Below are 15,527 nucleotides of genomic sequence, written 5' to 3' on the forward strand. Positions count from 1 at the left end.
TGCATTTTTCTCTCTTCATTTATAATTTTCTTATATACACCCTTCCAAATTTGTCCTCAATCATATCCACTTTTCTTTAGAATCTTCCAGTACAACTGTTATCAGAGAAAAGTGTGACGGCTTACATGTTATCAGATGCATTATGTTTGTTCTCGTATCTCTTCCCAACACCCTAGCATTTTCTGCTATTACAACCTTATCAATAAAAGTATTGAACAGCCATGGTGACATCACACATACCAGTCTATGGCCTATTTTTAATGGACAAGAAGTCCCTTCTCTTTACCTTACTGTACTTTACCCTGAGCCTCACTTTACATATAGTGTATACAGGTCTCCCTCAACATTCGCGAGGGTTAGGGGATCGAGAGCCTTGTGAATGTTGAAAAATCGCGAATGCTTGGTGCCCTAATATATTGCAGGAAATCTAATACAATACTGCTCCCTAACCTATCGAACCATGAACAATCATAAAACACATGAGAGCATCATAAAATATATGTATTTTATATACATACATGCTCCTCCCACTCATATATTTGTCCAATCTCTTTTTAAAGCTACCCAAGGTCCTATCGAAGCTAAACTCTTGGGTAGTTTCAAATTTAGGTTGGATAAATACATGAGTGAGAGGGGTTGGATTTGAGTGGGACTTGCACATGAGTAAATAGAATTATCAAAGCTTATTGCTTGAGTAGCATTGGAAGGAAAGGTGCAGGCTGGTAGAAGAGAGAATGTAGTCACTGAGAGGTCACGTCCCTCTCAGATCAAACGATTCTCACTTGAAAAAGTTGTCCAAGGTATTTTCTCTTCTGTACCAAGTTGCCTTTGTGTTGCAGTGTCTGACAGACTGAATATCAAAATGGTATATAATACCGACACGTTGGCAGTTAGGTGAAACGTTTCAAAATAAAGTTGCCTAACTGTTACCCATGTGTCTTGGTTTAGAAAGACACGTAAGCAAACACTATGACATGTTTATTAGAAAACATTTCGGTCGTGGGACCTTGATTACTTCTAACATACAGAGGTAGAAAGACATTATACAGTGGACCCCCGACATTCAATGAATTTTAACGCAAAAATTTTGCCTCTACATTCGATGGAAAACCCGACATTCGATACGATTCGTACGAGACGTGTCCACGTGTGGCCTGAACTACATCGTGTGTGCCAGTGTTTACAAGCCAGCCAGTGTGCATGCATCTAAGGATACATTCGGTACATTCCATATTATCACTGTTTTTGGTGCTTGTTTCTGCAAAATAAGTAACCGTGGGCCCCAAGAAAGCTTCTAGTGCCAACCCTTCGAGAAAAAAGGTGCTGATGACTATTGAAATGAAGAAAGAGATAATTGCAAAGTACGAAAGTGGAGTGCGTGTGTTGGAGTGCATGATGATTTGGTAAAGAAATTGCCTGCAACTAGTGGTGATGTGAGTGAATTTAAGGCCAGCAAAAGTTGGTTTGAAAGATTTAAGAATCGTAGTGGCATACACAGTGTGGTGAGGCTGCCAGTTCAAGTCCTAATGGAAGGGGATTCCCCTTCTAAACACTAACACCATCCACACTCTCCCCTCCTCCCATCCCATCAATCATCACCAGATCTTTATTGAAGGTAAGCGTCAATTATTCTATTGTTATTGTTGTTATTGTAATTATTCTATTGCATTAAACTTAATTCATGTGGTAATTTTTTTTTTTCATACTTTTACGTGTCTTGCACGGATTAATTTGATTTCCATTATTTCTTATGGGGAAAATTAATTCGACTTTTGATGTTTTCGACATTCGATAGCTCTCAGGAACGGATTAGTATCGAATGTCGAGGGTCCACTGTATATATAGGCGGAGAGTGAGGTGTGAGTGATGCATGGTGACCTGACGAATGTCACGTTGGGATGAGGACGGGTAGACCATGAAATCATGTGACTCGTGTTGTTGGGTTGGTGGTGCTTAAGTATCATGTATGCTAATGTTTTTGAAATTTTGTAGTTTCCAGTGTTACGTTCTGTAGTGTCGGTGATGGCTGAAAGGTATTTGGTTAGGTGGCCGACTAGTCTTGTTTTCTTGAAGTATGTATTTACATAACACAAGCCTTTACACGTCTTCAGTTCCCATCTTTCTTCATCCGAGATTGCAGACTCAAGGCACAAGCTATCCTCAACAAACTGCCCATGGAACAGCTCCCTAAGTAGTTCATAGTGCTCCCATGTGGTGATGTTGCCACGAATACTCGCCGGGCACTTGCTATGAGTAACATCAACGTTTCCACCATAAACACATCATCTGTGAAAGACCTCACTACGAAACGCAGCCCCACACCTCTAACTTCTACAGCAGGTGTCTACACTATCCCCTTTGGATTCTGTCCCAAGAAAAATGTAGGTGAGACAGGCAGAGATCTTGCAGTCCGCCTGAACGAGCATCGAAATGCCTCTAACAGAGACGCTGTAAGGTACGCCTGTGTCCTCCAGAGACTTCACAGGGCATTTGATGAACTGGAATGAGGCACAACTCGTTCTCACCGAACCAGACCTCAGACGTCGATGGTGCCTAGAAGCCTCACTAATCGCTGTCACCAACACTATAGAACGTAACACTGGAAATTACAAAAAAATAAAAAACATTAGCATACATGATACTTAACCCTTTGACTGTTTCAGGCCCCTCTCTGAAACTGTCATTCTATGTCGCTCAATTTTTAAAAAAAAAAAATTATTTTTTCTTATGAAATGATAGAGAATCTTTTCCCGATGGTAATGACACCAAAAGTTCGAAATTTGGTCGAAAACTCGTGGAATTATGCTCCCGCGAAGTTAGGGGTCTCGGCGACATATGCGTATCGGCGATTTCGCCGACTTTGAGCCCAATTTTCAGCCAATTCCATTGTTCCAGTTAACCAAACTCATAGCTATTTCTTTAGAACTCCATTTTATCTATCAGCTGAGTACAAGAAACCTCCAATTTACTAATTTGGACTACCCAATATGATTGTCAGAAATTGGCAATTTGGCCAATTTCATGCAAACTAAAAAAGATGCCAATTTCAAAATAGGGTCCAGAATAAACAAGATAGACATTCGTGGCACCAAAATAACATATGCTCTGTTCATTAGTCACATCTCTAGGCCCCTCTTATATTATTATTGCTTTCTATTTTGATTTTTTATTCATACAAAAAAATACAAAATTTACTGTTATGCAGACGACTGCATTATTGTAAAAATGGTATAAATAATATCAGTGCACTAGTGAAAGAATATTAGACTCCCCAGTTGACGTGTATTGGACGTGTGGTGTGATTTATTTACTCTTGAACATTGGTAAAAATCGAACATTTCCGCTACTTTGAGCTCAGTTTCAAGGTCGTTTTCATCGTAAAAGTAATGAAAATCATCTCTATTTCTGTAATATGTTTTCCATTTTATCACCTAAGACCATGAAAACGCGAATACAACGATAAATACTATACGAAAATACACCTCAAAGTCGGCGTTTTATTCCAAAAAAAGATCAGTTTTTTTTTCTCATTACGCAATGTGTGCTGCAGGATTTTTTTTATGTGGTGCACACTGACCACACAGACGCATTCTCTCACATGTGGGCCTACCAGCTTTCTCCCGCTTGATTTGAAGCCGCTAGAATTATTGAGTATATATACGTCAGAAACATTGGCTCGTAAGACGTATTTATACGTCGAAAACAGTCAAAGGGTTAAGCACCACCAACCCAACAACACAGGAGTCACATGATTTCATCATCTACCCGTCCTCATCCCAATGTGACGTTCTTCAGGTCACCATGCGTCACTCGCACCTCACTCTCCGCCTATATATATAATGTCTTTCTACCTCTGTATGTTAGACGTGATCAAGGTCCCAGGACCGAAACGTTTTCTAATAAATATGTCATAGTGTTTGCTTGCGTGTCTTTCTAAACCAACTTGTCTATATTTATTACCAAGGTTTATACCATCTTGTCTGACACTGCAACACACTATGGACATAGCATACAGAGAATGCCTTTCTCTCCTCCTCAAAACTAATAGTCTTCGTAACCGACACAGCTTCCTAGAAGACTTACTGAGATGGTGGTGCCACGGTCCACTCCTCGACAACAGACCACATCTAGACACCCTTTCTCTCCTGCTGTTTACGCCTACCTTAGAGAAAGCTCCGATGAACTGCGACATGCTCAGAAGGAGGCCTCATTACGTGCCGCTCAGATTCGTTCTTCACTTCCTACTCGTGACAGAAAAACGGCAGAATATATACTCAACCAAATTACCACTGCCAACATCCAACAGAAATTGAAGCTATCACGAAAACTACAAGACCTGTGCTCCCACAGCAAATGGAGCGAAATGGGACGACCAGAAATCATAAATAACTTACCTTCCTATACACTAACCGTCATCGGGACAGAAGCCCTCAGCCTAGGGCTCAAGTTTACTACCGGCATCAACAAGAAACATCTGGTGGATGTGGTAACCAAGAACCAACCTTTTGGAGGCTCCGAGTTTCAAAAAGGCTTTGTTCAAGGAATTACCACTGCTGCAGCTACTGAGCCTTCAAGACAGGTCATTCCCAGAAGATACATCCAAGCACTCAGGTACTTGGCTAACAACGATGATATCGTCATTACAACCGCTGACAGAGGAGGAGGTGTGGTCTTACTTGACACTGTCAACTACAACAGTAAAGTTTTAAATCTTCTCAATGATGCCAACACTTACCAGCCTGTATCAGAATCAGTGCTACTTCAAAGTACCCAGACTTTTCTTCAAAAGGCTCATAGCATCTTACGAAAATCAGAACAAGGCAAAAAACTAGTTAAGGGTGGTGCCGGTCAAAAAAATGTAGCTTTTTTGTTTACCGTCCGATTTCCTCCAGTTTTGGTGCACAAGAGAAAGTGTTTTCACTCTTTGTTAAAAATATTTATCAAAAATATACCTCAAACAACTGAGAAAAGACTAACTTACTGAAAATGCCTTGTGGCCAAATTTTTTCCTATATGGGACGACATAAGGTTGTTTGGACACTTGGTGCTGAGAGAACAATGTTAATACGATTTTCTAAAGCTATAATGTCCTCTAAATGTCTTATCTTTATTTCACAAAAAATAAAGTTTGTTAGTTCTTGGAATGTTGCCCTTTACTCCCACATAAATCCCAAAATAATTGGAATACAGTGGACCCCCGCATAACGATCACCTCCGAATGCGACCAATTATGTAAGTGTATTTATGTAAGTGCGTTTGTACGTGTATGTTTGGGGGTCTGAAATGGACTAATCTACTTCACAATATTCCTTATGGGAACAAATTCGGTCAGTACTGGCACCTGAACATACTTCTGGAGTGAAAAAATATCGTTAACCGGGGGTCCACTGTATTTCCCCCAAAATAGCTTTAGTAAATAGAGAAATCATTATTTTACAATTTCTGTGAATATTATTCCATTTAATTAAGTAATAAAGGAAGAATTTTGGCCATTAGGTGAATAAGTTACTTCCGAGATATTGGCCTGGAGCGCCGGCCGGCCCGCCGTCTCGAAAAAAAAAAAATTGTGAAAATCGCATTTGTTTGGGTGTATTTCTTAGTAAACTGGTATTCTAGTGCAGTTATCCTCTTCAACACACCATTTTCTATCATTGAAGACCAAGTCATGCAACAAAAAGTCGAGGGGTATCAATTTTATATCAAATATTACTGGTGGATTCTCGCCATATTAAGGCCTATTTTATTCAGTCTAGAGTATATAACATGTTTGTATGTTATGTATAGTGTTTATATATTAGATCAATTCTGATAAATAAGCTGTAGAGTTGATATATAAGCTGATATAAGCGTAATAATGAAGTGATTTCTCCTAGCACACTCTGGAGCCGAGCGTTCCCATATGGTACCTGGTTGGCTCTAAGTCTGTGGATAAGCTCTGCCTACTGTTTTATGATGCCAAATAGTCAGTTATTATATTAGAAAGAATAATGCAAGAAAAAGCAATAAAAAACAAGGAAAAAATTCCAAAATATATATGGGATGTGAGCAGACGTGCTACCCATATCACCGTCACCTTACCTGATATAAATGACTATAATTTCTTGTAGAAACGTCGTAGAACATTCATTCTGGTACCATTGTGTTGCCAAAGAGTTAAGCTATTTTTCGGTATATATTACTCAATTTGCATAAGTTTTCGATTTTTTTTTTTTTTTTGAGAACGCGCGGAAAGCTGCCCAACAGCCCCCTTAAGGGGCGGTTAGCTTGTTCGGAGCGCGGAGAGAAAAAACGCTCGAAGAAAGATGAAAATTGAGTTGTTACCAAAAAATAGCTGAACTTTCTGGCTACACTCTGGTATAATTATTATCCTTGTACGATGTTTCTAAAAGGAATTACAGCCATTTATAACAGGCATGGTGACAGCGGCTTGCGTCATATTGCGCTGACACGGCATTGTTTATGTTTTTCCCCTGTGTTATTTTTATCCTTTTCTTATATCTTTGTCTAATACAATAAAAATTCACCATCTGAGATCATGCCAGAGTGGGTGGAGACAATATGATCAAGGAACCAATCAGGAACAACTGGGAATAGTGCAGAAAATGGCTGACACCTCCAGCCAACAAAATATTCCATACCCATGCTAATATCAATTATAAGGCTTATTTATCTATCACAATTGATCTATTATGACATAATGCAATATAATAATAGCATATAAACATAAAAAGTACACGTTAAAAAATAATATATAGCATAATATGATGCCCCGAGGAAAAAAATTCTTTTGAAATATTCCCTGAAGGTGAAGAGAGGGTCCGACCTCTCTCATCAGTGATGAGAGAAAACGGATTTACAGTGGTTAACTGTAATAAACACTCGTAGGTCACGGAAAAAGTGTAAAATAAGGCGAATTTTTCGGGGGAAAAAATTATTTCCTGGGCACCTGGGGTGCCGCGCGCTTCGGCCTATATCTCGAAAGTAAGTTATTTACCTATTTAGGGGGAAAGCATCTTTATTTATGATTGAATTGACTTGATTTTCACAACAAACATAGGAGAATGATTGCTTTACAAGGTAGCGTTCATCTGTCTGAACTATCCAAAATATTTTTAGATTTATGTGGGCAACAAGACCGACATCTTCCAATATGTCAAAAAAGTTATGAAACTTTATTTTTTTTTAGCATGAAGATAAGGTTTATTTTAGAATTTAAAACGTACATTGATGGAATTAGAGGTGTTCTATCAGCAGCAAGTGTCAAAATCACTTTTCCAAGTACCACTGACTCCAGGTCCCCTGCCAAATGTAATTTTTCGTAAATTTTGCATATTTCATTTCCTTTTTGGCCGATATGATTGAAACTTCAGCAAAGGCTCTTTAATATAAGCTTCTAATAGTACACCAAAAATTCATGTAATCGGTTCATAAATAAAGGAGCCGAGTATTTTTTTGGGAACCGCCCCAACCCAACAACACAGGAGTCACATGATTTCATCGTCTACCCGTCCTCATCTCAATATGACATTCTTCAGGTCACCATGCATCACTCACACCTCACTCTCCGCCTATATATTTATAATGTCTTTCTCCTTCTGTAAGTTAGAAGTGATCAAGATCCCAGGACCAAAACGTTTTCTAATAAATATATCAGTGTTTGCTTACGTGTCTTTCTAAACCAACTTGTCAGTATTTATTACCAAGGTTTATACCACCCATGCGTCTTACCTACCAACCTGTCGGTGTTCAATACCATTTTCATATTCACTCTGTCAGACACTGCAACACTAAGGCATCTTGGTACAGAAGAGAAAACACCTTGGACAACTTTTTCAAGTGAGAATCATTTGATCTGAGAGGGACGTGACCTCTCAGTGACTACATTCTCTCTTCTACCAGCCTGCACCTTTCCTTCAGATGCTACCCAAGCAATAAGCTTTGATAATTCTATTTACTCACGTGCAAGACCCACTCAAATCCAACCCCTCCTACTCATGTATTTATCCAACCAAATTTTTAAACTACCCAAAGTTTTACGTGAATAAGTAGAATTATCAAAGCTAAAACCTTGGGTAGTTTCAAATTTAGGTTGCATAAGTACATGAGTGAAAGGGTTAGATTTGAGTGGGACTTGCACGTGAGTAAATAGAATTGTCAATGCTTATTACTTGGGTAGCATTTATTCTGTTAGTGTCATGGATTTGTGAAGGACCTGCCTAGTATGGGCCAACAGGCCTACTACAGTGTTCCCCCTTTCTTATGTTAATATGTTTATATAACCATACTAGACAGACTATTCCACTCATCAACCTAAGAACATAAAGGAGGACCACTGCATTAGGCCTGTTCGCCTATACTTGGCAGGTCCTTCACATAATCAACCCACTAACAGAATAAACGCTACCCAAGCAATACTTCGATAATTCTATTTACTCATGTGCAAGTCCCACTCAAATCCAACCCCTCTCACTCGTGTATTTATCCAACTAAATTTGAAACTACTCAAGGTTTTAGCATAGATAGGACCTTGGGTAAAGGGATGGGGACTGTAGTGGCAGGCTTCCTTGTGAAGAACATTGTGATGGGCAACTGACACCGTTTCTTCATATCTACAGAGTTTTGTAGGGAATTATGCCTCTATCAATGTCGTTCATCAACTTCAAAGTCCTAAACATAAACATGATTTGGTGGTTGGGAATTTGCGAATGTGTGAAGCCCGCGAATGTTGATGGAGACCTGTACTGTTTTTAGTAACCTACTACTATTTTGTACATTTGCAGCATCAGCCACATTACTCTCCTATTCATCTTATTTTTGTTTTCCATATTGAAGTGTGTGACAGTTCCTTACCCTTATGTAAATACAGTGGACCCTCGACCAACGATGGCATCGATTAACGATAAATCCGACTAGCAATACATTTTAACGCAAAAATTTTGCCTCGACTAGCGCTAAAAAACTCGACCAACACTATTCATTCTGTCTGAGACGCGTCCACTTCTGGCCAGTGTTTACAAGCCAGCCAGCCACCGCGGTCGCTTCCAAGCATACAATTGGAACATTTCATATTATCACAGCCTTTTTAGTGATTGCACCTGCAAAATAAGTCACCATGGGCCCAAGAAAGCTTCTAGTGCCAACCCTATAGCAAAAAGGGTGAGAATTACTATGGATATGAAGAAAGATATCATTGCTAAGTATGAAAGTGGAGTGCGTGTCTTTGAGCTGGCCAGGTTGTACACAAAACCCGAATCAACCATCGCTACTAATTTGGGCAAGAAAACGGCAAGCAAGGAAGCTGTTCTTGCCAAAGGTGCAACTATGTTTTCGAAACTGAGATCGCAAGTACTCGAAGATGTTGAGAGACTGTTATTGGTGTGGATAAACGAAAAACAAATAGCAGGAGATAGCATCTCTCAAGCGATCATGTGTGAAAAGACTAGGAAGTTGCATGACGATTTAATGAAAAAAATGCCAGCAACTAGTGATGTGAGTGAATTTAAGGCCAGCAAAGGTTGGTTTGAGAGATTTAAAGGGAATGGAAGTAACCCGGAAAAGGACTTGCCACCTCAAGTCCTAATGGAAGGGGATTTCCCTTCTAAACACTAAGACCATCAACACTCTCCCCTCCCCCCATCCCATCAATCATCACCTGATCTTCAATAAAGGTAAGTGTCATGTAACTGTGCATGTCTTCTTCAGTTTGTGTGTATTAAAATTAATATTTCATGTGGTAAAAACAATTTTTTTTCATACTTTGGGGTGTCCTACATGGATTAATTTGATTTCCATTATTTCTTATGGGGAAAATTAACTTGACTAACGATAATTTTGACTAACGATGAGCTCTCAGGAACGGATTAATAGCATTAGTCGAGGGTCCACTGTATTTCCTTCAGTGCAAGCATGTAGTCATAACATTCCCAACCTTTCCCAAATCATCCTTGTTTCTGTGCATATTACTTTGTCTTAAGAATATGACACATATAGGTTTGGTGCATCTCTTCAAATATATAAACTCTAATTTCATAATAATACTGGATACTATCTGGTATGCTCAACAGGCTTATTCCCATATAACACACTCCTGTCACTTTTTATAGAGGAAGCATGCATGCTCTTGTCAACTTTTGGTGTAAGCTAATGTTCCTTGAAATTAAGCTCGTGTTCGTTCTGCTTTGTGATAAAATGCAGTGGTTAAGTAAATCAAACATATCAAGTGAAAATCATCCCTCTTTGAAGGAATTGTCTGTAAATACACAACCACATTATTATTAGAAGCTATATTTAGGTATATGCACAACTTGTATTAGCACGTAATTAAGATTGGCAGAGTTTCTACAGGATAAAAATAACAAGAAGTTCTTCAAGCATTTTTGTTTTAACTTTTTCGATACCATAGTTATGCACATCATTTATTTGGCATGTTTATATGTGTATGTGTATGTATGTGAATGTATGCATGTATATATGTATCACATCTACCATCTGTTTAAGCTACTATTTTGAACTTGCTGAAAGTTACGTAGTTCAAGGAGTTGTAACTTAAATATTTTTTGTACAGTTTTCTCATCTGGAATAAAGTATGCACCAGTGATGTCTGAATTCCGTATCATTACATAAATTATGGCATATAGTTTACGGGTACCTAATATTGTATTAAAAACTTATGACTGAAACAGCATCATAAATTTCCCTCTCCTAAGTGTGGGTTACTCGTGTATTGTTCCAGCCATGGTATTGTGACTTTATATTCTTTGTATTAATCAAGATGAAAAATAATCCACGAACAGTGGAGCTGGTTTTGAATAGTCAGCTTCCCAAATTAACGGGGGTTGTATTCCTAGAGATACCACAGCTAAATGGATGAGTGGAACATTTGTCAAGCAGGAGCAAAATTTAGCAAACTTTAGGGATCCTAGCTTTCTTGAAATGCTCCTTGGTCTCTTGTACAAAATGTTTCTGAAACCATTTGTTAATACCTCTGCTCAACAAATGTTAAGACCCCTGCTCCCAAACTTGCTCCCAGGGTCGAAGAATAATAATAAAAAAAGATTATCTCCTATGAAATGATAATCTTTTTCCGAAGGTAATGAAATTAAAAGCTCAAAATTTGATGGAAAACTCAGGGAATTATGTTCTCACGAAGTTAGCAGTCTTCGTGATATATACGCATAGGTGATTTTGCGAACTTTGAGCCCTATTTTGAGCCAATTCCATTGTTCCAGTTGACCAGACTCATAGATGTTTAGCTAGAACTACTTTTATTCTATTGATTGAGTACAAGAAACTGCCCATTCACCTGTTTCAACTACTCAATAAAGTGATAAGAAATTACTAATTTGTCCAATTTCACACAAAATTCAAGATAGGCCAATTTCAAGATTGGGTCCAGAATAAATAGTGTAGACATTCCTGGCAATAAAATAACATTTTCTCTGTTCATTAGTCATGTCTCCAGCCCCTCTTATATTATGCTTGCTTTTCATTTTGAATTTTTATTCACACAAAAAATAGAAGATATACTGTTATTCAGACTACTGCATTATTGTAATAGTATATAAGTGGCTTTGGCATGCTGCTCTTACCTGTATTTTTTGTACCTCTGTTTGTATGCTTAAATTGTATAAATAATGCCAGTGCATTTGTGAGTGCATATTAGACTGGCCAGTTGATGTGTATTGGATGCATGACGTGATTTTGTTTCTGCTACTTTGAGCTCAATTCAAGCTACTTTTAGTATGTAAACCATTCAAAATCATCTCTATTTTTGTAATATATCTTCCATTCTATCAAATGTGACCAAGAAACTGAGAATACAACTATAAAAATCATACACCAAAGAGACTCGGGTTTTTTTCTTGTGCCCTGTGTGCCGCAGGATTTTTTTATATGTTCTGCGTGCAGACCATGCAGACCCATTCTCTCGTATGTAGGCCTACCAGCTTTCTCCCACAAGATTGGAAGCTGCTAGAATTTTGGCATAGTTTTATGGGACTGTCACTTGCCTCAAAGCCGTAATATTATGGGACCAACCCTGAAAGGGTTAAAAACTGATACTATGTATTTTTTTACAAACTTGAGTGTACTTTTTCTAGTGACATGTAGTTTGCTGTGCTAGTACCCTTGCCACATTTTTCAAAAAGGAGGTGAAAGGCATACAGTACAGTATCTAGTTTGCTTATGAGTTAAGTAATATTTTTCAATCCATTGAGCAGCCTTCCAAATAGTGCAGTTGCACAAGATAATTGGATGCCTATAGGCCAGATGTTTTAAGGAGGGCATCTAACTTATTTCTTAGAAAATGTACTTGTGGGTTAATTTTATGCATCAAAAATGACTTCACATACAACCCTAATGAAAGATAACTAAATGTGAAGGATATCTTGTTGAAAATAATGTTTCCCTGGTGAGTGAGATTTTTTTTACATTGGCTATTTCCTGTCAAGGTTGGGGGTGATTCAAAGGAGGAAACCCATTTAATAACTGTACTGGTTGACATGTGCAGATATCACAGTTCAAATGACCCTCTTAACTGCAACACTTCCACTCATTCTTCAGAGTACAGGCTCTACTTCCCATCTCCAGAACTCAAGTGTGGTGAACGAGGTACGAGTTTATATAGGTCTGGTTGCTACTAGGTATGTGAAAGTCATCTCAGATACATATTGATGATTGGGCTCTTGAATTGTGTGGTTGATTTTTTATTGGGTTAAGTTTAGGTTGGGTGTGCAGTATGCACGTTCATTTATGAACCCTTTCATTAAAAAGCATTTAATGATTTGTTTTACTAGTGCGTTTTATGTGTTGCAGTCTTAACCTGTACTAGTTGCGTTTCTGTCATGGCAAAATTTGCAAAGGTTTTTTATTACGTTGCAGTACTCTGTAACAGGAATAATTGTTAATTTATTCCTGTAAACCTTGGGAGCTAGGAACTTGTTAAAGTGAGAAATGGCCAAGCACCCTCATTTTACCAATTTTCACATACTTTACCATTATTGTACATAGTCTAGTGACTCATAAACTTCCTTCATAAGCTAGTGAATAACAAGAAAGGTAAAAAAAAAAATCCTTATTGTTGCATTACAGTATTGCATAAATTGACTAGAAATATTTAAAACATCCTCAATGTTATGATTTTCATATACCTTTGCAGGTTCAGAGTACAGTATTCAAGAGCATTTTGTGAGAGTGATTTTTGTATGCATTTTCAGACAGTTTTTTGCTCCCTTGTAGTCATGGGGAGCAAAAACAAGTTACACTTTTGTTTCTTCTGTATTAATTACTTTTTCCTGTGAGAATGCCATTTTTGAAAAAAACTTACTTTCTTTGTATATATTTTTCATCCTCATGTTTTTGGAGGTGCTTGTTCAGTCTTGTATTGGGGGCTTTGTGTACGTGCTGTTGTTTCTTCGGTTACATGTAGCTGCTTTATTGTTGAGGGATGTAGTTTTTATTCTAATCCTTGTATGACCTGTATTCTTAACTCTCCTTCAGTGTGTTTATGTAGTGTATCAGGTCCTGTCTCTCTACTTTTCTGCTCTTTTTGTATTATCTGAGTCTCCTTTCGCGTGAAAATGTTCTTTCTTTCAACACACTGGTTGTATCCCACTGAGGCGGGGTGGCCCAAAAGGAAAAGCGAAAGTTTCTCTTACATTTAGTAAAATGTACAGAAGGGGGTTACTAGCCCCTTGCTCCCAGCATTTTAGTCGCTTCTTAGGACATGCATGGCTTACGGAGGAAGAATTCTGTTCCACTTGCCTATGGAGATAAGAGGAAATAAACAAGAATAGGAACTAGTAAAAAAACAAAATAGAAGAAAAACCAGAGGGGTGTGTATATATATGCTTGTACATGCATGTGTAGTGTGACCTAAGTAGAAGTAGCAAGACATACCTGAAATCTTGCATGTTTGAGACAGGCAAAAAAAAAAAACCCACCAGTGTGAAAATGTGTCTACTGTATATTGTCATAGCAAATTATTTTTTACAGTGGTACTTTGCACATTAGTGCCTAGCATGGTTTTACAGTGATACCTTCACATTCTGGAGTGGCACTGCTAGTCATTGTTAGTGACGGTGTTCCATTTTTAGTACTGAATGATGGAGGAATTGCACCATATGAGGAGGTTGCAATTACACCAACACCTAAAAGCTCCCATTATCCAAATAATTTTGAAATGCATGCATACAAATAAAAATACATAAATTTGGAATCTACCAGTCAAGTAGTTTTACATGTGTTGGAAGCTACTCAGATAAGTGGTGACACAATTACCTCTCACATGCTGCAATTGTCCCATTGTATGGTATATTCACTTTTTACCTGGGGTGTAGTTATCTGCCTTTCTCTCATTTTAAAAAGAATTTGCATATTTTGTCCATTTTTCCGTATTTCAATAGGTAGTAGGTTGGTAGACAGCAACCATTCGGGGAGGTACTACCGTCCTACCAAGTGAGTGCAAAAAGGAAGCCTATACAGTAGGGCCCCGCTTTACGGCGTTTTGCTTTACGGCATTCCGCTAATACGGTCATTTCAAATTATGACCAAAACTCGCTATACGGCTCCTCCCACGTGACTTTCTGATACGGTCACCGCGCCCCACCCTGTTTGTTTACATTCTCCGTGAGCTCAGAAAGCACTAGTCTCTCCATTTTGTCTGGAAACTCTAAAATTTCAAGTGTTTTTAAAAGTTATTTCATATTTTATATATACTCTGATAATTATACTACTTATGTATACCTGTATCTAAATAAACTTATTGTGATGGCATGCAGGTTCACATTAAAATCAGTAAGAATGTCTTATGTCTCGAGATGTCATATTAGTAATGATAATCACCGAGTCTTGTTTAAATTTCGTATATTACGTTAATATACACATTTTCATTAATCCATCCATGATAATTTTTTCAAAATTATATAATAAACACGATACATAACATATAAAGATGGTAAATACACCCCACAATAGAATAAACAAACATGAATATGAGATGTGGTAGTCAGATAACTTGTACAAGTGACGGCCAGAATAATATTTTCTCTAGTCTAACATGAGAGAAAGTGTGTTACTGGGGGTAACTGTAGAAAATTATTCCTTTCGTTTGTATGTAAGTAAGTTTATTCAGGTATACACATATACAGTTACATAGATTATCATACATAACAGCATATGTGTAGAGAACCTAGGATAACCCAAAAAAGTCAGAGTGACTTATTTCCATTGCCTTCACTCAGAGCATCATTTCTTCTCAAAATGGTGTTACATGAGACTGGGAGTGTTCTTCTTTATTTATTCTACCGTATCAATGTAGAGACAACTTGTACACAATGTAACTTGTACACAAACCAGACGTGTACACTTTGATTACAAAACTTACCTTCGCCTGGTTTATTTACATAACTTGGCACCTGTCCTCTCTCATGCACTCATTCTTTCTCTCTCATTTATTCGTTTTATCTCATTTACTTACTCCTGACCCTACATTAAGACTACAGATATTTTAAGGTAAGTAATGAGTAAAC

General features: G+C 37.9%; 1 protein-coding gene across 3 annotated transcripts in view; it reads left to right on the top strand.

The window, feature by feature from the left end:
- Window positions 1-15,527, top strand: part of LOC128700294 (protein PRRC2C-like) — a 334,215-nt gene that overhangs the window by 222,434 nt on the left and 96,254 nt on the right. The window contains exon 15 of one of the 3 annotated variants that reach the window (XM_070100023.1): window positions 4,067-6,146. The exons of the other annotated variants lie outside the window; for them this stretch is intronic. Coding sequence (XP_069956124.1) covers window positions 4,067-4,074 — 8 coding nt within the window. The 3' untranslated portion in view covers window positions 4,075-6,146. Of the gene's footprint in view, window positions 1-4,066; window positions 6,147-15,527 lie in introns of those variants that run through there. 3 annotated transcript variants of the gene reach the window in all.

Source organism: Cherax quadricarinatus, chromosome 71 (genome assembly GCF_038502225.1).
Source record: "Cherax quadricarinatus isolate ZL_2023a chromosome 71, ASM3850222v1, whole genome shotgun sequence".
NCBI classification, from domain to species: Eukaryota; Metazoa; Arthropoda; class Malacostraca; order Decapoda; family Parastacidae; genus Cherax; species Cherax quadricarinatus.